Below are 24,368 nucleotides of genomic sequence, written 5' to 3' on the forward strand. Positions count from 1 at the left end.
TCTCTCTCTCTCTCTCTCTCTCTCAGGTCAGTTTTTGCTGGAGGAGTCCAGGCTCCTGGAAGCTGCAGAGATGGCAGAGACGGCTGCTCGGTTGGACAGTGAGGAGTTTGATGTGGTTTTCAGTGCAGCTCACATGCTCAGGTGAGACTCCATATGTACAGATGCATGTTCATATGGAGATGCAGGGGTGCAGAAGACGAGCATGGGGACACTGCAGCATGACGACAATTCACAAGAACTAAAACACAATGTTGACGCTTAGATCAGAGTTCCATGTACTTCATATCTAGATCACAAACTCACACACACACACACTGTCATTCTGAGACAGTCATTAGCATACTCAAACAGCTCTAGTACCTCTGCTTCACTACCAACCACACTGCTGTGGTTTTAATAATCCCCACACTGCACTGGTGATAATAATCCCCACACTACTGCTGTTATAATAATCCCCACACTGCTGCATAAGCGCGCCAACTTTCCAAAATGCAGCCATATTACCATGGCGACCCTAGTGCCTTATTTCCTCTCTCCATCCCCTGGGGCTCTATTAAATGTGTCCTTGTGTGGGGCAGGGTGAGATGAGGGGGTGAGATGAGGGGTGAGGTGGTTTAGATGTGAGGCTCTCTCATTGCTCTCTGGGGCCCTCCCACTCATCAGGGATGTTTCTTCACTAGCCACCCCTTAGTCCTCTTCAGAAGCTGCTACTTATTCATAACGTCAGCCAGATGGCACGGTCGGAGCACTGAGTAGACAAGTAGACAAGAGCCCGGGGAATTGTCCCTGGGAAATTGTTTAGAGGGTTTTCTTAATTCATTTGTTTTCTTCTTTCTGATAATAAGAACCAACTCTACTTTACTCGGTGAAATTGGTAATATAGCCCCACTTTACTGGGTGAAATTGGTAATATAGCCCCACTTTACTGGGTGAAATTGGTAATATAGCCCCACTTTACTGAGTGAAATTGGTAATATAGCCCCCACTCTACTTTACTGGGTGAGGACCAAAGCCACAATTTGTTTTCTGCATGTAAATGTAGAAATTACTCAAAATTAGACTCATCATATAGGCATAAAGAGCATCATGGATTGCACACACAGTTACGGTTATGGTAAATTCTAAGAGCATTATGGATTAGACATGGTTACGGTTAAATTCTAAGTTTGCCATTTGTCATTATGTTGGTTTTACCTTTATAATTGCCAATCAGTTTTGCGTAAAACTGTCCTAACCAATGGGCTGAGCATTTATATTTGAATACAGGTATCAACAACTGGTATTAGCAGTGTGTCCCAGTTGCATACTATACACTAATACTATAAGATATATACTATAATGGTAGTAGATGTTAATAATACAAGCAGGCCCGTTGACAGTCTTGCTGGGGCCCGGGTAGGGTTGCAACGGTATGAGATTTTCACGGTATGATAACCGTCTCAGAAAATACCGCGGTATCACGGTTATCACGGTATCACAGTTAGTTTGTATATTATTAAAAGATACACTGACCCTTAAAGAAATTACAAGTTTTTTTTTGTTCAATTAACTATTTATTGTAGAAACCTGGAACTATTGTATACAAAATGTCTCCTTTAAAAAAATAAGCTGTACACATGTTTAAATAAATACTGCAAAATTAGATAAACCTAAATCATGGATTTCAGTACAATTATTTAAGTTTAAATTATTTAATATCTGATAAACTCAACCTGGGTCAGTGTCTGATCAACAACTGTTGTAAACGTCCGTTGTACTGCCAAGTTAGAATATAACCAGATACTGCAGAAAGAGAGGATTTATTTCTGACATGACCCTCACAATAGAGATTTCTATTTTAAGGCTTTCACACCGAGTCTGGTTTTAACATATGAAAAACAGGCACGTAAAATTTTGAAAATGAACGCATGTAAATTAATGGCATCTTTCACATCCAGTGAAAGCAAGGACCTTAAAAATCTATGGATTTACACTTTCACTAGTGACCGTAGCGCGCGACTCGGCACAGTTCTTTTGTATTACGTTAACAAATACGAGCCTCTTGTAATTCCAGGACGAAACACGAGAGAACGTGAAGACGTTAAGACTGGGCGTTTTGAAAATAAACAACCATTAAATAATTTAATAAAAAGCGAATTATTTTGAGTATATGTATAAATATTTAACTTAATTAAGTTTAAGGTGCTGGGAAATATTGAAATGGACCTTTAAAGTTACGTACAAGTGCTTTAATTCCACCTTATAAAGGTGTATGAACCCTGCAAACATGACTTTGTTCATTGCGCTGAGGCGCGACGCGCGCAAAGTTACAAAATTCGAGACGTGCACGACCTCGCGAATCGACAGCGCGCGAGACCCGCGCTCACCGGCGGAGCCACCGCGATTACGTCATTTTCGCCGCTGATTTTAGTTAAGCTTTTTTTTTGTTAAAAAATTTGTTAAGTCTAATGCACTTTCTGCCATTCCGGAGCGGAGTTGCGCATGCGCGGGTCAGTTTCTCCGCTGGCTTGCTTTTTACCGGTAATAAGCAAACGCACACGGTATGATAACCGTGCATTTTAATACCGTGGTATACCGTGAAACCGGTTACCGCTGCAACCCTAGGCCCGGGACAAGAAAGTTTCATGTGAAGCATGGCTATGCTGATTTACTTTTACATTTAGGACATTTAGCAGGCACTCTTGTCCAGAGCGAATTACAAAGTGCTTTGCATCTGTTCACAGAATGCACCCTAGATAGTAGCATAGATAGGTCAGAATTCAACATGGCCTTGAGTCAGACTACTACTAAACTACAGGAATCAGTGTCATTACCTAGTATTGCAAATTAACATAGGCTCAAACTTAAACAACAGGAATTAAAACTTAAAATTAAAAAACTAAAAAATTTATATATATATTCTTTGTACTGGATCCAATTTCATAACCCTCCTTTCATAACTTTTCCCAGAATTGTCCTTTTAATAAATGAGCATTATTACATTGTTAAAAGAAACCCTGTACAGGCTGGTTTAAATCGATTTCAATAGTATCTCTGTAATATTGCCGTCATTGCCTGCATTTCAAGACTGATTCTCTTTTCTGCCAGCGAGTGTTGCAAAGATTCATATGTCACTGAATATTTAGTATAAATAAAGAACAACAATTTTCAAAATTAATCACAAAGCTCAAACTGAGTGTGTGTTAAAAAGATGGAATTTGTCCCTGAAGTGTTTTACTTTCCAATATTACTTTTACTTTTCGATATTAGTAGTTTGCAGGAATTCTGTGAAAGATAACCTATTTATCAAGTCAATACTGAAGGAAATGTATCATGGATATGATCGTCTTTGCCAGGGCTAGCTATTGGCTAACATTTATTATGTAAATGCATTACATTATGTAGGGCTATTATGTAAATTACTATTATGTAGCGTTGTACTAGCGTGTGTATGTATGTGTGTGTGTGTGTGTGTGTGTGTGTGTGTGTTTTATCACAATAAATACAGTATATATTTATTTTACAAAAGACATTTAGTATTGAGGGGGATTTAACACAAAGGTTTCCTATTCACCACGTTCAGCAACTTACCATTGCCATTAAACTATAAACTTTAGACACACTGGCATTATAAATAAATAAATTAGATTGCAAGTAGATTGCAAATGTTGGATTTTAGCCAATAATCATTATGTAAATGCATTACATCATGCATTAAATAACTTTGAGAGTGATGTAAAAACCGCTGATGTTGAGACAAAATATATGCTGAACGCAAGATGAGGGCTGGCCTGCTGGTCAACAGTTGGCCAGATATAGTGTGTTGCATTTGATGGTGGCTTTCATGGGAAAAGGAAGAAATGTAATGACAATTTCTTCACTTGCAACACAATACATTGAGAGAACTAAATGAACATTATAGAGAGGAGTGAGGCAACTGTATTCATGAAGCCAATGTTTGGTTCTACCATCGCATTGTATCATTTAAAAAGTTTGGATTTTGTGAAAATCATTTGTAATTAATCTTGGCATTATTTGTGCTTTTTATTCTTTGTCTAAAATAAAACACATTTATTTGCAGATTTTTTCAGTTTACTATAACCTGCATTACACTAACATAGACAACATTTAGGCTATAGACATGAAAACCATTCATTCATTCAAAACATTCATTGTTAGTACACACACAAACTAGCTTTGGCTTGGTCTGCAGGCTTCATTTGAGGTACTTTGAGTATTGATCAAGCCTTCTGTGGATGTGGGGGTTGAAGGTTCCAAAGCACTTTGTTGCATTAGCAAGACAATAGACGCTAACACTTCACAGGGGGCGTGGGCCAGTGGTGTGCTATATGAACATGATAATCTAGTGACATACATGCCAACAGAATAATAATCAAATCAAATCAAATCAAATTTTATTTATATAGCGCTTTTTACAACAGTTGTTGTCACAAAGCAGCTTTACAAGTGCCGAGTCATAGCCCCCAGTGAGCAAGCCAAAGGCGACAGTGGCAAGGAAAAACTCCCTAGATTTTTGCATGAGGAAGAAACCTTGAGAGGAACCAAGACTCAGGGGGGGAGCCCATCCTCCTCTGGCCGACACCGGTCACCATGACAACAACAACAATATAGACAGAATGTAGACAGAATGTAAAAGATGCAATAATGTCCATTTAGACAGAATATAAAAGATGTAATAATGTCCATCATGGTGTAGGCATCCGGTTAGGCAGGAGGTGGCCGGCCCAGGATGGATCGCTTGTCTCTCCTCATCTCATTATTCCTCAAGCAGGCGGGCAGCCATGTGGAGAAATGAAACAGGGAAAATTAGCTCTGTATGAGGACATGTACAGGACAGGTAAAATTATAAACATTTCTGGAGTGTGGCAGCAACTCCGGCACTAAGTTAAATTATTGCAGCCTAGCTAAAAAAGGCAGAACCAGAAGGTAACATAGGCTTGGGGGCATTCTGAGACAATGGCATCCGTCCTCTGCACTGTCAACAAACTTGAGTGGCCATGAGCAGTGACAGGATGACAGCACCAGCACCCCAGTCTACCATAAAACCCTTCGTCTATGAACCCCTGGATCTGTACCTTTATCTAAGGGGGATATTAATTATCAAACGCTAGACTAAATAAGTGGGTTTTCAACCTAGATTTAAAGATTGTGACTGTGTCAGAGTCCCGGACACATTTAGGAAGATTATTCCAAAGCCGGGGGGCCTTATAAGAAAAGGCTCTTCCCCCTGCTGTTACCTTGTTAATTTGTGGAACTAATAACAGACCAGCACCCTGTGATCTTAGTTGACGTGGGGGTTCATAGTAGGAAATAAATTCCTGGAGGTATTCAGGAGCAAGCCCGTGTAGTGCTTTATATGCTAATAATAGAATTTTAAAATCAATACGAAATTTAACTGGGAGCCAATGCAGGGCTGATAGGACTGGTCTAATATGCTGAAATTTTCTAGTTCTGGTCAGAACTCTAGCTGCGGCATTTTGAACTATTTGAAGTTTATTTAGATTCCTATTTGAACATCCTGACAGTAGTGAATTGCAGTAGTCTAGTCTAGAGCTAACAAAGGCGTGCACCAATTTTTCTGCATCATCCTGTGATAATGCATTTCTTAATTTGGCAATATTGCGGAGATGTAGAAAAGCTATCCTAGTAGTATTATCTATATATTTATCAAATGATAGGTCAGAGTCGAGTATGATGCCTAGGTTTTTGGCTACTGTGCCAGGTGTAATGGGTTAGTCTGCAAGATTAAGCATTAAATTTGGAATTTTCTGTCTTGCGGCCTTAGGGCCCACAAGGAGAACTTCTGTTTTGTCCTCATTTAATTGTAGGAAGTTTAGAGACATCCAGCATTTAATATCTCTTACACAGGCCTCAATTTTTCCTAAACTGAGTTTGTCATCGGGTTTGGCTGATATGTAAAGTTGAGTGTCATCCGCATAGCAGTGAAAATTGACACCATGTTTGTTTATAACTGTGCCCAATGGTAGCATATATAATGTAAATAATAGTGGTCCTAAGATGGAGCCTTGCGGGACCCCATCTTTAACCATTGTACGTTTGGATGAAATATTATTGAGCTCTACAAACTGATAGCGATTTGTTAAGTAAGACTGAAACCATGAAAGGGCTGTGCCTGAGACTCCAACCCAGCGTTCTAACCTTTCTAGCAAGATCCTATGATCAATTGTGTCGAAAGCTGCACTAAGATCAAGAAGCACGAACAGTGATACATAGCCTTGATCTGATGCAAGGAGGAGATCATTTGTTACTTTAACTAATGCTGTTTCAGTACTGTGATGGGGCCTAAAACCAGATTGGAACTTTTCAAATATGTTATTCCTATGCAGATATAGGCATAATTGCTGGGCAACAACTTTTTCTATGATCTTAGATATAAATGATGTGTTTGAAATGGGTCTATAATTAGATAGCACAGTCGGATCAAGATTTGGTTTCTTTGGTAATACATAAACAAATAAGCAAATGTAAGTATTACACTAACCAAGAAACAACACTAAACCAATATTTTTCATTAACGATTTCAGGAAATGCTATATGGAACTAAAGAAAACAGTCAATGGGGAGGCTACTATAAACCATGTCACAGGGCATTCCTAAAAGGTTATTTAGTCACATTAATTTGATGTTTATTTATTGATGTTAAGAATATTAACACTTCTAGGTATAATTATGTAAATGAAGTGCTGTTAACAAAATCAGGACAATGACTATGCCAACATGCATCTTTTGAAGCTATGATTTGATAGGGATTTCATCTTTAAACAAAAATGGAAATGAATGATCCCTATTTAATCTGAACCTTCATTAGTGAACGAGCTGCTTGTTCTGTGTTTCTTTGCTCTTTCAGACAAGCCAGCCTCAATGATGCGGCTGAACGCTACTACAAGCAAGCGGCTACCCTGAGACCCAACGTGAGTACCACACTACACAGCTACCCTGAGACTACAGCTTCCTATTTATACACATCTATACACATTTATCCTGCCATGCAGCAGATATATTCAGGGTTTCAAAGTTATCCACCATCACTTAGCAACATAAGGGAAAGAGCAAACCATGTGTCAGTGTGATATTCTAAATTTTGTTTAAAATATGTAGACTCATTAAAGGTTGTCTTTATTTGCATTTGTTGTGGAAGTAATTCCTAGAATTCTTTTTATAGGCTGAAGGTTGACACCTGGAAATCTCTGATTTGTTGATTCAGCAAACTTATGACATGCTGTTATCATTGATCATCCGTATGTGTAGTATATATAGGATATGGATATAGGAGTGGAGAAATGGGCATTTGTATAGCTGGAATACAATTTAAATGTGACACTTTCCTAGTCCTGGCTAAGCCATTCGGTTCCTGTTTAGTTTGTCTCTTGGGCAGCTCTTTCGGCAGAGGTACCATTGTCTACTGTCACCTCTGTGTTGACTAGACTGGACTGCAAACGGGTGTAGGGGGTTGATCTTGTTAATTAAAGGTCTACAATTTTATTCAAGGTAGAGATAGTGTGTGTAATGGTAAGACATTTAAATTTAAGGGCAAGTGATTGAAGCTTCATAAAGGTATTTTAACTTTCCGTTAAGCAGCATTTAATCTTTCTGAGTAAGAGTTGTGGAAAATAGAAGAACAAAATCCATTTGATACCCATCTGGTCCTGGTCCTCTGGTAGGAACTTATAGATTGCTGAAAAGTTATACATTGGGCATTTTTGGTTGGGAAATGTGAGTAGAGATGTGAATTGTGATCTTTAAAGGTATTGTTGATTTCAGGGTCTACCATAAGTTTACCCGAAGCTTTATGAATTTATGAAATATGCCTAAATAAAGGTTTGCTCTTTTGCTGATGAGCTAATAAACACCCCAGAGGACGGACTCTAGACATGTTCAATATGCAAATATTGCATATGCAATATGCAATATTCTCATCAGCCAGTAAAAATGTATCACACCTCTAGAGTGGGACACAGGGGTTACACTGAGGAAGAAAGGGTTAGGGTTAGGGGTTAGGGTTAGGGATGTTTAATATAAGAGGAACACTAAAGCCAAGCAATTCAACATTCTCGAAGAGATGAAGGATTTGTCTAAGATAAAATTTGTCTATTTTGGATTAAGAATGGTGGACATGCAAGATGTATGAGAATTCCTCTTAATGGGAATTAAGTAGTTGCCAAGGGTCTATATTGCCTATTTGGATACGGTAAATCAGAGAGGGTTTTAGCCATTTTAGAAGGAGGTGAAGGCCTGTGCCCTGATCAGTCCAAGTCACACAAGGTTCAAGTCACCTTCCCTGATCAGTCTACAAGTTACAAGTCTACAAGTCTAACATGTACAAGTTAGCTAGGTACAAAATCTGCATCATCCCAACTATGACTGGAGCTTGAAATAGCAAACCAGATGCAAAAACTGGATGTTTTATGGATTAATATTTCCATGCCTCTAGGGTTAGTTGTTTTGTTTTGTTTTTTTATGATTATCCATAGCCCGAAAGTGCATCTCTTGCAAGAAGGGTTTCGGCACTATTGACTAAGCCTCCAAAACAGAACATATTTTACCTGTTCACCAGCAACTGTACTAGTTTCTTAGAGAAACTACAAAATTCTTCTTCAAACCTTCAAAGCTCTACATCATTGGACTCCTGTCTATCTTTCTGAACTTCTGTTCCTATTCTGTCCCTCTCACACTCTCAGATCCTCCAACTCTGAATTTCTTACTGTTCCCAAAAATATACATTCAACCATGGGTGGTGGATCCTTCAGTGCTCCCAAACCTTGGAACCGCTCATTCCTGTTCTTTCACATCCTTAAATCTCTCCTCTTTTCGTCTCTTTACTCAACTTAATCCATCTCCCTAAACCCTATTTTTTAATAACATCCCTGACTGTAAAGTGTGAGGAGAATGGGTGCGGTTAAAAGATGTACTGTAGCCAGTCACCAGAGGGCACCAGACATCCCACTCTCATCCAGTCCACTTGTTCATATACTTGTATGGTGTAATTCCAAGAGTGTTCAGTGGGGTTAAGGGTAGGTCTCTTCACACCAGACTCCACACCACATTGAACACAAGTGCAGTCATGCTGGACTAAACTGATGGAATAAAGTATTTAATTATGTAAAATGTGTTTGTGAGCTGTAACATTAATATTACCCTTCATGGAAACTAATGGCTGTAGTCCCACACGGTCCCACACCATTTATCTCTCATCTACCAAACTTTACTGTTGGCACTGTACATTGTTTTGAAGCATTTTCCTGGCATCTGGCAAATAATGTTGAGTGATGTGTGCATTACACTGTTCTAAGACTTATGCACAGATCTAAGGCTTCTGCACAGATGGTATGCCAGAGAAACCCATTTCATGAAGCTCTCAGCCATTGCTGCTTCCAAAGGTAGTTTTAGACCTCTGTAGAGAGATGTGAATTATGAGTAAAGAAAGATAACCTATGTAGTGTGCTGCAGGCTTCAGCGTCTGGTCACCCTGCTCTGTGAGCAGAGAGCTGTGCCACTTAGCTTTGTGGCTGAGCTGTCATTGATCCTTCATGCTTCCATGTCACAGTAACAGCACTTACAGTTAATGTAACAGTCCCAGTAACAGCATTTACACTTAATGTAGTTAATGTAACAGTCACAGTAACAGCACTTACAGTTAATGTAGTTAATGTAACAGTCACAGTGACAGCATTTACAGTTAAAGTAGTTAATGTAACAGCCACAGTAATAGCACCGACAGTTAATGTAGTTAATGTAACAGCCACAGTTATAGCACTTACAGTTAATATAACAGTCCCAGTAACAGCATTTACACTTAATGTAGTTAATGTAACAGTCACAGTAACAGCATTTACGAGACGTGTGGACTCGAGTCACATGACTTGGACTCGAGTCACTAAACTGATGACTTGTGACTTGACTCGACAACATCACTGAAGACTTGCGACTTGACTTAGACTTTACCTTTACTGACTTGGACTTGAATGGGACTTGAGCTTTAAGACTTGAAAAGACTTGAAATACTTATTTTAACATAATAAATAAGTAATATAGAATCACATAACTGGATCATTTTGTATTAAATGGTGCTGTAAAATGTGAACTGCTCAGCTCAGATTATCCGTAACCTAGCTACAGGAGGAGTTCTGCAGCTGATCGGGGGAGAGGGGGAGGGGGTGCAGCATAACGATTATGCTGTTGTGAATAAAATAAGAACTGCGACATGCAAGACATGTGGAGCCAGGATAAGAGATGGAGATGCAACCACTTCAAACTTTGTTCGACATTTGAGACTGCACAAACAAAAGCAAGTCTCTGCTATGTATATTTCACATAATGCTTTAACGGTTAGCTAGCTAGCTGAGATGTGATAACTCAGGGGTCGGAAATTAACTTTTACAAGGGTCCACATGAGCAACTTTACTTGTGTCAGTGGTCCGGACAGACGGACGAAAGTCACTGGGAGGGGGGAGGGGGCGGTAGGTGACGACGACAATTGCGACAAGTATGACTAACTTAATATACTACTAATCAGCTGCATCAATTGTGTTAAATATTGAAATTACATCTGGTGACTTGACTGGGACTTGAAGTTTAAGACTTGGGACTTGACTCAAGACTTGATTGTATTGACTTGGGACTAGGGTTGCCACCTAGGTCTGACAAAAAACAAGGACACTGTCATACGCGAACGTAAAATGTTGACCGGGGGGGGGGGTGTAAAATGGACACACAGCGAGAAAAAAAGACAGATTTAAAGTGTGCAGAAACAGTCTAAATAGTCGTTTGAACTAACCTAGCGAAAACCGGGACATTAAATGATTCTTTTATTTTTTTTTGCCGGGACCGAATATTAAAAAGAAGGAAAACCGGGACAGCCCGGGAAAACCGGGACAGCGACATGAAAACCGGGACAGTCCCGGGAAAACTGGGACAGGTGGCAACCCTACTTGGGACTTGATTCGAGACTTGATTGTATTGACTTGTGACTTGACTCGAGACTTGATTGTGAAGATTTGAGACTTACTTGTTACTTGCAACTTAGTGACTTGTTCACATGTCTGGCATTTACAGTTAATGTAGTTAATGTAACAGTCACAGTGATAGCACTTAGAGTTGACTGGGATAAATCCAAAAGGGCAGATGTTTCCTAGACTGATTTGTGGTGAAGGTCTATCTAAAGGTCTCTCTATGCTATCTCTGCATACATATGCTCTGTGAATCCACTTTAATACAAGTTGATCCTGTAAGGTGTGTTGGCTGTAAGTAGTTCATGTAACAGTCACACTAAGTTGATCCCCAGATCTCATTTTGAGGTTTGACCTCTCGGTCTGGACTCAAATACTGGAGTAATTTATTACTTAATGCGGCAGCAAATGACCACGTTCCTGTAGATTCCTGTCAGAATTCTGGCAGCAAGCCTAACATTGTCCGTTAGGCTATGCTTTGAGCTCTGACTCTCGAGGGTGCAGAATATATGACCACGTTTCCTCTGAGACAGTAAATGAAGCATGAAGCAGTTCCAGAAAATGAGTTCAAGATTAAATCACAATCCCTCACTTGCAAATAAATTTTTTTAACATATTGGAATTGGATGGAGTGTGAAATTTTGTTCATGCCAGGCTAACTTTTATTTTGGCTTCAGCCACTGTAGCAAATGTGGTTTCATGTGTGGAGAGACTCATCAGGGCCCCCTACAGGACAGAGTCACACACATTTGATTTATTTGTTCAAATCCCTTTCTGCTGGAGGACTGAGTGTGCGCATCGTATTCTCATATTTAAATCCTTACACAGTGAACACTGTTCATCTTACTCTGAAGAAAACAGATGATGGTTATCCAGCAGGATGTGAAGTGACCATTTCATGCGTTATTATGCATTCACGGGCATTAAAAGTCTTTTAAGAGCCCAGTGTAAGGCTCCTGTATTGCTGAATATCAAACTAGAAAATAATGAGACTGGTATGACATTGTTTGGATTATGACTGTTGTGAGAGGTTTAGTTTTCTTTTTCCCCTCAGTACCCTGCAGCCCTGATGAATCTAGGGGCAATCCTTCACCTCAATGGCAAACTTCAGGAAGCAGAAGCCAATTACCTGAAAGCTCTGCAGCTGAAACCTGATGACACGATCACCCAGTCCAACCTGCGCAAGCTGTGGAATATCATGGAGAAGCAGGGCCTGAGGACACTGGCCCCGTGACTAATGGACTACACTTGGTTTTAAAATGCCCTCTTCCTGCTGAGGTGATTCATGGCCTGAGCAAGCCACCAAGAGTTAGAGCTTTCTCCTCATAAGTGGTATCACATTTGGTACATTTCAGAACTACAACTTCAAACTTGAAGAACTTGTGTGGGAACCAGAATTCTCAGCAGGAGTGCTGAACTTGGTGTAGGCCATTGGTAGATACTTGAAGTCTCTTCATACTTTAAATATGACTTAGTCAACCAATGTTTAATGGTGTAATGGTGGTTTAATGTGGGGCAATATTTGCCCTGAAGAATGCAAGACTAGGCAAGAATGAGATTAAGTAGAAGCGTATTAAGATTGTGCCACAGCGCTGAATTCTTATGATTTAAACCTCTAATCTTTAAGCCTTGAATTCTTTGCTCAGAAGACTTTTTCATATGATCCTATTCACAGATTAACAACGCAATTATTGCAAAATTACATAAATCTTAGAATTACAGTACAGTAAGCTACAAGTAGCCTGAAGGAAAATTGAAATATGTCAAGATGTTTGTTCACATTTTCTAAATCTTACTGCAGTATTAAAACACTGGGTTAGGGTTAGCGTTAGTGTTAACCTTAATACCACTCTTCTGCTTTGCTAACAAAATGATTTGTTTAAGACTGACACCAATCTAAAACAGAAAAAGTAAAAAAAAGAGGTCATTATGAGGTAATGTACAGAACTGGTATAAATGGATGTTCATAACAGGTGATGTTTCAGGATGATATGGACTTATAGTTCAGTTTTACATCCAGTTTTAGACCAGCTGCTACATAAGTCTCATAGTAAATTCATTAATGTGATACTTTACTATTATGGTCCAAAGTTCTGCATGTGTGTGTCCCACAGCCTGCAGTCTGTGTTCAATCATGAAACATCAGTAGAAATGCAGGCTTGTTTATTAATTTCCATATTTTGCTGAAGAAGCAATCACATCTCCTCTGCTCCTGATCATTAGCCTTTACATACATGAACAACTTGATGGAGTAATAGCACAACTCTGAACTTGGACAGTTATTACTTCTTCAACATACACGCTTGCTTCTTATGCAATATAGTCTAGATGTGCCAAAAGTGAGATTAATGGTAAGTCAATACTAGACTGATAACATCATTTGGAGTCTGAATATTATCATACTGGGGTGTGTTCGGAGCCTGTACATTATCATGATTGCATTACCTTTTTGGAGTAAGAGGACTGTACAAATGCCCAATGAGTGAAATGACCTTTGACCTTATGCATTCTGCTTGTGTTGCTAAGGCTGTGTAGTTAGAACGGATTACGGGACGTGGCAGTGGTGCACATGAGCCTATAGTTTTTGCTACTATATGACCATGTGGATTGTCCTTCATTCAGCCCCACAGCAAGACTGTAGCAGATCCAAACCACTCTGGAATCATGACTAGTAAATTATAACATTGAATGCAAAGCTTTGGCAGTTTTCTAACCAAATATAAAACACTTTGCACTCATCCAACAATGCACAGCCATATGCACAGCCGTAGGTTTGTAAGGGGATGTTTTGTCATTTTGGAATATTTTCACAATTTGTATGTGTCTCGTACTGAAATGTTGCATTTAAATTAAATCTAATGAGGCAAATGAAATGCTGGCAGTGATTCAATGTTGCAAAGGAATATGCCTGGCACCCTCCCCCTCTAGTCATGTCTAGGGTCATGTCTAGGGTCATGTCGGGTCATGTCTAGGGTCGTTTCTAGGGTCATGTCGGGTCATGTCTTACATTGTTGTTCAGCATCTGGTTGTCATATTTGTACATTTTCTATGAGTATATAACATGTAACTAATCTTTTTGTACAGTAGTCACCTGTTTCACTCACATTGCTTTCACTTATTTCAAGTCAATTTGACTGTTTTTAAAGTTTTTCTTTATATATGAAGGTCCTATTGTTTGGTATTTAGCTGATTTAATTGCTTAATTTATTTCCTTTTTATTGTCTTGTACAAATAAACCAGCTGGCACTGTGTTGTATGTCAACCATGCACTTGGGACTAGTTGATCCATTCTTTGTTTCTGAGCAAACAGATGTAAGACACGGTTACCAGAAACCCCTCCCTTAACCCCACCCTCTCTTAACCCCTCCCTTAACCCCACCCTCTCCTAGCCCATCCCTTAAACCCACTCCTAACCCTACCCCTACCCTCACCCATACTCTCAATCATTATTTTCAGAACAGTTGGGTGGTGTCTGAATGGTTTACGTGTTTGGGAGGTGTCTGTATGGTTTACCTGGTTGGGAGGTGTCTGTGTGGTTTACGTGTTTGGCTGGTGTCTGTATGGTTTATGTGTTTGGGAGGTGTGTGTATGGTTTACCTGTTTGGGAGGTGTCTGTATGGGTAACCCCATTCAGTTTCATTTCTCCTCAACCAGCTTCCTCCTATGGTGCTTTAGTGGAGATGGAAATCAACGTTTCCTGGAGTAGTGAAACTGATCAGACAGCCAGTGTAACAACTGATTTGAAAAACGGAAGGAAATAATTCTGAATATTATCATTTAGATTACTATTTTATTACAGCAAATGTATTATACATAGTTTAAAGAAGATTATAGGCTGTGTTTTATATTAGCAGAGCTGATTTTTTATTTAGAGGCCTGTGGCTCTGTAGTGCTGTGGCTTCATCCTCTGAAGCCCACTGCTGACTCTTGATACAGATGGTTAGGGTTGGGGTTAGAGCCTAACACTAACCCTAGATGGGTCCTGACAGGTCCCAGTGGCTGTATCCTGAGTGTGTTCACCATGTCTTTGTGTGTAATACAGACAGCATTTGTCCTGTGCGTTCTCTGTCACCTTTGTTAGTGTGTATCTCACTCCGTGCAAATGAAAAATGAGATTTGTGTGGTTTTGTCTTATCTCAGGGATTTCAGATGGTCATTGCAGAAAAGTGCTCACTGAGCACTGAGAGTTTACTAAATTAAGAAAATTTTATTTTTTGAAGTTTGTTGTTTTTGTATAAATTATCAATTTGTAGCCTTTCTTCCCATTTTGTAATATTATGACAAAGTATGTGCCAGACTGAACTTTTCCTGTCACCTTTTCCATAATAAAGTTCTGCTGTGTTGCTTTTTTCTCTAGACTTTTCATTATCATGAGACGCTAGATTGCTGTGAGTTTCTAGAACTTTCCTTGTGTATTTGGTCATATTTATGTGTTTGTTTGTAAACCTAGTTAATTTAGTGCATCTAGTAATCTAGTGAATGCTGGAGTCATACTAAGGATGATCATATGAATATTAGGGGGGAAAGCTGCGTAGTACGAGGAGAGGCTGATGATCCTCACACGTTCCTCACGTGGTCCACATGTTCCTCTCCTCTCATTTTTCTCATGACATCACACCATGGGCCGTGTTTATTTAAAACATGTAGGGCATTTTTATTAAGACGCATTGAATGGATTTAACATGGTTCACAAACCAAAAATCTCTGTACATGATGGTCAAGCACGCTTGAGTCAGCAGGAAGTGTGAGCAGGATGGAAAATCCCAGTCTGTACCCATTTGTCTGAAATGATGCTGCAGACAGCACTGTTGGCTTTGGTGTGTTATGGTGATGCAGGCTTTACAATGACCCACTTACTTTCTACATCATAAAAGTGGTGAAAACCGGACATGAAGAATCAATATTATTATTGTCTATATTACATCTGTTTTTTTGTCTGGCCTGAATCAGCTTAAGTAGCACTGGTTGTGGAGTCCTGTAGCAAAATGCCTTCCATATTAATATTATTGTCCATATTGATATTAATCTTGTTTTAATATTAGTGTTCATATTAATTAGTGTCCAAATATTAGTGTCTATATTAATATTAGTGTTCATATGAGTTTCAGTGTAGCTCCTGAATAATTTAGTTACTAAATAATATGCCTTAACAGTATTAACAATATAATCAACTGGAGTTAAAGAGGTTAGATTCCTCTATCCATCCATTAACATCTGCTTATCCGGGTCACAGGGGCAGTTGCCTAAGCCAGGCTTCATCTAAAATCTGAAATGGACTTTTTGGCGTAAGTCCACATGCTGTTACTCCATTTCCACATTGCTGCTTTGATATATTGGGTAAAACGGTTCTGGTTGCAGCTGGCCAATGTGTTCTATTACATGGCAGTACACACTTAAGAGCTACTATGCACACTGGTGACTGTGACCCTAACCCTTGTCTTTAAAAAGCCTCTTCCATTATGAGAGCTCCCATTCTTGGTGATCTGATTTCCTGATCCTGTATCAATAAATGCTCTTTCAAGTCTGGGAATTGGTACATTGTGGATTGTCTGTGTCTAACACAGTAGGAAATCATCAACATCTGTTTCCTGTTTCTCTAACCCAACTGATCAGGACAATATTGCCTTCTGCATTAAGGTCCCTATAGTAAAGGCAAGGAGCGAAGGAGTTTCCTTATGAACATCTTCTTCTTATTATATTGTTACGTGGCATATCTGCTTGCTGTTATCAAGCAATTATTGTCAGGAATGCACAAAGGCACCATGAGTCTTTGATCTAGCTGGCAAAATCCGCTGTGTCCGGGTATCCATTCAGGGTCTTCAGTGGAGCTGTGGTCCATCACTCACCCTCTCCCTCCACACTGTACAACGGAGCTGTGGTCCATCACCCACCCTTTCCCTCCACACTGTACAGTGGAGCTGTGGTCCATCACCCTCCCTCTCCCTCCGCACTGTACAGTGGAGCTGTGGTCCATCACCCACCCTCTCCCTCCACACTGTACAGTGGATCTGTGGTCCATCACCCACCCTCTCCCTCCACACTGCACAGTGGAGCTGTGGTCCATCACCCACCCTCTCCCTCCGCACTGTACAGTGGAGCTGTGGTCCATCACCCACCCCCTCCCTCCTCACTGCACAGTGGAGCTGTGTTCCATCACCCACCCTCTCCCTCCGCACTGCACAGTGGAGCAGTGATCCATCACCCACCCTCTCCCTCCACACTGTACAGTGGGAGCAGCTGCATGGCAGAAGAAGCACTAGGAGGGTGAATATGCTCCGTGGGACATCACATCTCATCAGGCTGTTTTGTTTAGTTTGATTGTTTGGCTGGTTAGTTGGCTTTTTTTCTAGTGTCTGATCTGGTTGTCAGATTAATGTGGTGTGATAGGGAAATTGAAAAGTGTTCTCAGTACTTCAGTGGAGTTTTTGACAGCATGTGGGTTACAAATGTGGATTCTGTTTAGCTTTCCAAAACCTTTTTAGATATTTGCTCTGTTGCCCTATGCTAAGGAAAATAATTAAAATTCAGTACTTTTTTCAACATTGTATGTTTTGCTCCTACTCTGTGAACACCATAGTTCTTCAGAATCAGTGCTGAAGAGGCACGCTCTACACACACTAAATACACACACACACACACACACACACACACACACACACACACACACACACACACACACACACACAGCATACACGCCATTAAAAACGTGTAAAAAAGTGTGCTGTTGGGAAAGACTTTAGCACTTCCAAAAATATACCTAACATTTAACATAAATGGAGCTTGACGGACAGCAGACACACATCTCACTATTCCATGTGAACAGCTCACACTAGAATCATGCAATTTCCTACTGGAATGTGTTTCACGCCTTTTCCTACTGCAGTGGTTCCCAAACATTTTCTGCCGTGCCCCCCTTTAGTAGATAAGAATATTTTTGCGCCCCCCCTACACACACACCCCCATATTGACACATGTGCACGTTTTATGCCTGGTTTATACTTGACGCGTCGCGAGGGTCCACGCAGCGAAAATGACGTAATCGCGGTGGCTCCGCACGTGCGCAAGGCCTCGCGCGCTGTCAATTCGCGAGGTCGTGCACCTCTCGAATTTTGTAACTTCGCGCACGCCGCGCCTCAGCGCAATGAACAAAGTCACGTTTGCAAGGTTCATCACCTCTATAAGGTGGAATTCAAGCACTTGTACGTCACGTTCAAGGTCCATTTAAATATTTCCCAGCACGTTAAACTTAATTAAGTTAAATATTTATACATATACTCGAAATAATCCGCTTTTTAATCACATTATTTAATGGTTATTTATTTTCAAAACGCCCGATCTTAACGTCTTCACGTTCTCTCATGTTTCGTCCTGGAATTACAAGAGGCTCGTATTTGTTAACGTAATACAAGAGAACTGTTCAGTCAGACAGATATTTGTTGTGAAACGAAGTAGTTACAATTTCAAGCATTTTCAAGTACTTTAGCCTAAATTCAAACCTGAAACACAAAGCAACATTAAAATTCGTCAGGTAAATTTTTCTTCCCGTTTTTAATGTGTGTTTCTTTATACTACCACATATCGTTTCGGACAAAACTACAAAGAATGTGACGCGGCTAGTATAAACGCCTCCACCATTCGCGCAGATTCATAGATGTATATTTCTATCTATATAGATCTATGTGTGTGTGTGTGTGTGTGTGTGTGTGTGTGTGTGTATATATATATATATATATATTTATTTTTATGCCTGGTGTAGCGTCAGGTAAAAATGTTCTTTCACCGGTTTTGCAGGGGTTTTTTATTCTCCACTGCCACCTATCGTTTCGGAGAACACTGCAGTGAAGCTCACGCAAGTATAAACGCCTCCACCGTTCGTGCAGGGTTGCGCGAAGTGGGCGGAGTCACACGCTACAGTCACTCGCGAAAGTAAAACCAGGCTTTACTTCCAAGCTCCGCGCCCCCCCTGCAATAGCTCTGCGCCCCACCTAGGGGGCGCGCCCCCCACTTTGGGAACCACTGTCCTACTGGATGTTTTTTCATGGTAATCCGTTCAAGGTGAACGTTCTGTCTCTGATGGTTGCGCTGGATCATCAGGTTCTTCTGTGGAGTGGAGAGGGGAGCACACAAAGCACCCCGCTGGGGCAGGAATCTGGGCAGAACGTATAGTGAAACATTTAGCCCTGTAACACTAATAATGGGGAATAATGATGACAACCACAGCCCTGTGTGTTGCTCACTGGAAACTGGGAAACATGATGGTGGTCTTTTATCATGATGCAACTGTCTGCATTAACTAGAGTTGGTCTGTTCTCTGGCGTAAGTGCTGTTTGGTGATCCAGTATATATGACAAACATAGGAAGGTTCTGCCCACTTGGGAAAGATCTTCCTCTACTGCAGCATGGCGGGATACAGTTCACCACAAAGAAAGCTCTGGTCACACTGGAATATTTGGCTGAGGCTGTACATCATCCAGGTGTCTGTCCTATCAGTAAATGAGTAGTGTGTAGGAGGTTAGATCGATCTATAACTTTATTTACCCCAGAGGAAAACTGACATTATTGATTATTTCGAGCATAGTGAAGGCACACTGAAGGCGTGTGTGACGGGCAGGGGTGAGCAACTAAAAGGAAGCGATCACGCCAAGTCTCAGGGAAAAAGGATGGTTTAATAGAAAGTGTGCAAACCAAAAACCCGTGCAATATCTCCAAATTAAGGATATAATGACCAGCGGTCAACTGGTACAAAGACAAGACATATATAGGCAAACAAACGACCCTCAGGTGAGACGGATCACAGGCTCCGCCCACCTGAGGGACGCACATGAGGTCACAAAACAATAACAACAACAGCCGCTGTGGGCGGAGGCGGCCGGTAGGGGGACGCCTCACAGTGACAAAGAGCACATGGAACAAAACCAGGAAGTAAACCAAAACAAGAAGCATATGATACTACAATGCCAGAGAGGGCAGATCATGTCCGAAATAAATAATAATCCATGGGGATTTTAACGCCATTCAACATGTGCCTGTATGCATGGCTGTTCAGTGGATAACCAAATTGGGTTTAAACTGAGAAGTGACTAACAGAGTCCAGATCTACTTTGTTATCCACCAACTGCAAAAAACTGCAGTTTGTGATTTTGCTTTAATCAGGTTCTATGTCAATATACTAAAGGAGCGGTAGCCACAAAAGGCTCACATTCCCCTGCTTTGCTTCTTGTTAATTTGCTCACTTTCACTCACTTTTTTTGTTCCACCTGTTCCACTTTGCTCTGTTCTGGACTCACGCGAGGAGTTGGGGTGTGGTGGGGATGAAAATGATCACAGCTCCACACATGGATGGAAGTACCCAGTGTCAGTCATCTGAGGAAGTACTTCTCTTCCGGCTGTGCAGACAGCTAGACACTGGTCCAGAAGAAGACAGAATGGTGTTTGGAGAGAAGACCAGGAAGAACATGTGTTTTAGCCAGGAAAACCTAAGCTGGCATGTGGCGTGGTGCTGAGTGTTGGGAGATATGAGTATCTCCTCTGGTGAGGTCATATCCTCCTGACATTTTGTAACACCACATGTACCTCACTTGCCCAGTTAATCAGCTCTCTTGGAGAGTTCTTGTTTCCCAAGCTACTTCAGTTTACTGAATTTCCCACTCGTGGGATCAATAAAGGTGATTCAATTCATGGCTTAAATAAGTTACTCACCTATTATATTATAGAGTGAACACTACATTCCTACTATAGACTCCTATTCTTACTTCATCAAAGTAAGGCCTGTTCAGGATTTAGGATATATTACACTATGTAGTTTTTTCATTGTTTGAAAATATAATTTTCCTAAAATAAAAATTCCTTCAAGTATTGTCATGCAGATTGTATTCTATATATAATTCTTTCAGTGTAGGAATAATAGGAATATATGCATTTAGACTGTAGCCACTTCAATCTTGTCAGGAATCTACTGATAAAACTGATTTAAACTTATGTAATTTTGAGTTGAATCAGATTATTTCAGACTTGTTGATTGACAGATACAGGTTTATGCAATAAGGTTGTGCTGGATAGTGGCTGGATGCTGGAATGAGCTGAGTCATGGTGTTCAGGCGTCCCGCCATGCGAGCTCCCCCCCTCTAGGCCCTTCCTCCACATCCACATTCCACTCACTTACCCCACAAAACTCTGCTTTGTTCAAGTTTCTTCATTTGGTTTCAGCCTTTATCTGGGGGTGAAGCTTTCAGTGATCTTTTCACCCAATAATGAGGAATGTAACTTATTCCAGCACCAAAACACTGACCTGATCAAAGATTTAAGGCAAATGAAAAATTTAAAGAAGCAAGATGCAATAATTTTAATGATATAATTAAGAGATTAAATTTAAAAATATGTTGTGCAAAAGTGTGTGTTTGTGTGTGTGTGTGTGTGTTTCATTCTTATTTCAGCTATGGTGAGTGACAATGTTGCCTTTTTCAAAATCCTCTCTCCGCCATTTCCAAATTCCTTGCTCTCTCAGCTGGGCAGACTTTTGACCTGATGCTCTTCTACTACAGCTTTTCTGTTCGCCCACGTCATAAATATCACATGACGTCCTGGTTTTGATCACCTTTATAGGGCAGACCTTGATATTTTATCATGATACAGCAGCCTTTATGGCAGTCAAGTAAGTTCAAGCATGCTTGTATTTGTACTGCAAACATACTGATGTTCAGTTTTTACTAATACATGATTTTAGCATCTACATGTCTTTTATGCCCTTACTTGAAGACTGTTGGTAAATATTATGAATGTGTAATAAATGTCAAAGCAGCTGCAGCCTTATCCCTCTTCATTTAATCAAAGCCCTCCTAACTAGTCGATGTCATAATGGCCTTCACACACATCTGAACACAGCAGTACAAACCTGCTGTAGACAAGGCAATGTCATGTATCACTCCAGGAGATGTGTTGCACAGAGAGCTTAGATACACACAGATGTTCACTGAATTAGCAACAGATGTCTCACGCAGGGTTTTATCCTGAGGAACTCACAATTGCACTGGAAGCAAAGCCATTAAGGCAGTTCAGTGGGATAAACTCAAGAGGGTAAATCTCAGAGGGTTGAATTCAGTAAATTTAATTCAGAGGGCTGAATTCAGAAGGTTACCTTAGAGGGTTAAATTCAGAATAAATGAATGTATCAAATTTAATTTCATGCAGCACCTTTCAAGGAACCATATATCACTTTACAAATAACATACACAATTTTAAGATGACAATGCAATGTGTGTGCATTGGTGTGTGTGTGTGTGTGTGTGTGTGTGTGTGTGTGTGTGTGTGTGTGTGTGTGTGTGTGTGTGTTATCGTCATTCATATCAGCTGTTCCTTGTCTCATTATTGTGATGTGTTCCACTTAGTCAGATAAAGTGGCTGGACCATGTGGGGATATTTTGCTGGAGTGTTTTCATATTCACCACTAATTGTGTGAACACAGTTAAAAGACTTTGAATTTATGTAAAATGGACTGATTGCTCAGAACCTCTGGAGTGCTGGACTCTGGAGTCCTGCACGAGTAGCATACAGTAGCATTCATAGAACACTACTGACAGGATTATTTTAGCCCAAGACAAGCTTCACAGCTCAAACAGGCAGTAGCACCAGACTGGGAGGATGATGAGGACTGCAGTTTCTGCAAGACTGGTGCTGAGAGCACAGTGAGGCAGCAGTGATGAGAAAAGTAAAGAGTCAATGTTCTATATATATATATATATATATATATATATATATATATATATATATATATATATATATATATATATATATGAGTCCAGTGGTTTGGTGGCTATATTGCCAAAAGTATTCGTGCATCTTCCTTGACTCACATATGAGCTTAAGTGACATCCAATTCCTAATGCATATGGTTCAATATGACATTGGTCCACCCTTTGCAGCTAGTACAGCTTCAGCTCTTCTGGGAAGGCTGTCTACAAGGTTTGGGAGTGTGTTTATGGGAATTTTTGACCATTCTTCCAGAAGCGCATTTGCGAGGTCATGTTGGACGCGAAAGCCTGGCTCTCAGTCTCTGCTCTAATTCATCCCAAAGGTGTTCTATCGGGTTGAGGTCAGGACTCTGTGCAGGCCAGTCAAGTTCATCCACACCAGACTCTGCAATCCATGTCCTTATGGACCTTGCTTTGTGCACTGGTGCACAGTCATGTTGAAAGAGGAAGGGGCCAGCTCCAAACTGTTCTCACAAAGTTGGGAGCATGGAATTGTCCAAAATGTCTTGGTATGCTGAAGCATTCAGAGTTCCTTTCACTGGAACTACAGCTCCTGAAAAACAACCCCACTCCATAATCCCCTCCACCAAACTTTACACTTGGACAATGCAGTCAGACAAGTACCGTTCTCATGGCAACCGCCAAACCCAGACTCGTCCATTAGATTGCCAGATGGAGAAGCACCATTCGTCACTCCAGAGAACATGACTCCATTGCTCTAGAGTCCAGTGGCAGCGTGCTTTACACCACTGCCTCCAATGCAAAACGCACTTGGTGATGAATGGCTTGGATGCAGCTGCTCGACCATGGAAACCCATTCCATGAAGCTCTCCGTGCATTGTTCTTGAGCTAATCTAAAGGGCACATGAAGTTTGGATGTCTGTAGTGATTGACTCTGCAGAAAGTTGGCGATCTCTTCACACTATACTCTTCAGCATCTGCTGACCCCGCTCCGTCAGTTTACGTGGCCTACCTCTTTGTGCCTGAGTTGTTGTCATTCCCAAACACTTCCATTTTCTTATAATACAGCTGACAGTTGACTGGAATATTTAGGAACAAGGAAATTTCATGGGCTACCGGGGGGGGGGGGGTGGGGGTGGGGGGGTCGAACGAAAGTTTTTGAGCGGGGAGGGGGGGGGTGGCGAACGAAAGTTGCATGTGCGAGTGTCAATTGCTAAGCGGGAAGACCGCTAGCAACCGCGGACAATCTATAATAGTAGCAAAATACATAAACAATGCAGCACTTTGGTGCATGGCGCTATAGTGAGCTATTTTTAAAACAAGCCCGCGGGCGACTCATGACGTGGGTGACCCCTGGTTTATTCAATATTGACGGCAGCCTAACTTTTTGATTGACAGCTAATTGAGCAATAGAACACGAGAGGGAGTGTTATCGTGAATATATGTACATGCCGTTACTTGACAACGCGGCCGCGGAGTGATACAGAGAATGAGAATACCGTGCTGTTATCACACATATCTGCAGGGTTAGAACACTTCTCAACCAGTCAGATTGTGAACTAACTGTTGTATAATTGGCGAATAATCATTTAGTGTTAGAAGGGGAGGGACAACTGTGAATTTTGATTGGACATAAATTTAAGTAGATTTCTCGATGGGACCAATTAGGTTTACAAATTTATATGTAATTCAT

At 40.7% G+C, this 24,368-nt stretch overlaps 1 protein-coding gene across 1 annotated transcript in view; it reads left to right on the top strand.

Annotated features, from left to right (window-relative positions):
* Positions 1-15,310, top strand: part of tmtc2b (transmembrane O-mannosyltransferase targeting cadherins 2b) — a 66,374-nt gene extending 51,064 nt beyond the window's left edge. The window contains exons 10-12 of the mRNA XM_076985850.1: positions 27-141; positions 6,869-6,932; positions 12,022-15,310. Of these exons, the coding sequence (XP_076841965.1) occupies positions 27-141; positions 6,869-6,932; positions 12,022-12,201 (359 nt within the window). The 3' untranslated portion in view covers positions 12,202-15,310. The remainder of the gene's footprint in view (positions 1-26; positions 142-6,868; positions 6,933-12,021) is intronic.
* The last annotated feature ends 9,058 nt before the right edge of the window (positions 15,311-24,368 follow it).

This window comes from Brachyhypopomus gauderio, chromosome 2, assembly GCF_052324685.1.
Source record: "Brachyhypopomus gauderio isolate BG-103 chromosome 2, BGAUD_0.2, whole genome shotgun sequence".
NCBI classification, from domain to species: Eukaryota; Metazoa; Chordata; class Actinopteri; order Gymnotiformes; family Hypopomidae; genus Brachyhypopomus; species Brachyhypopomus gauderio.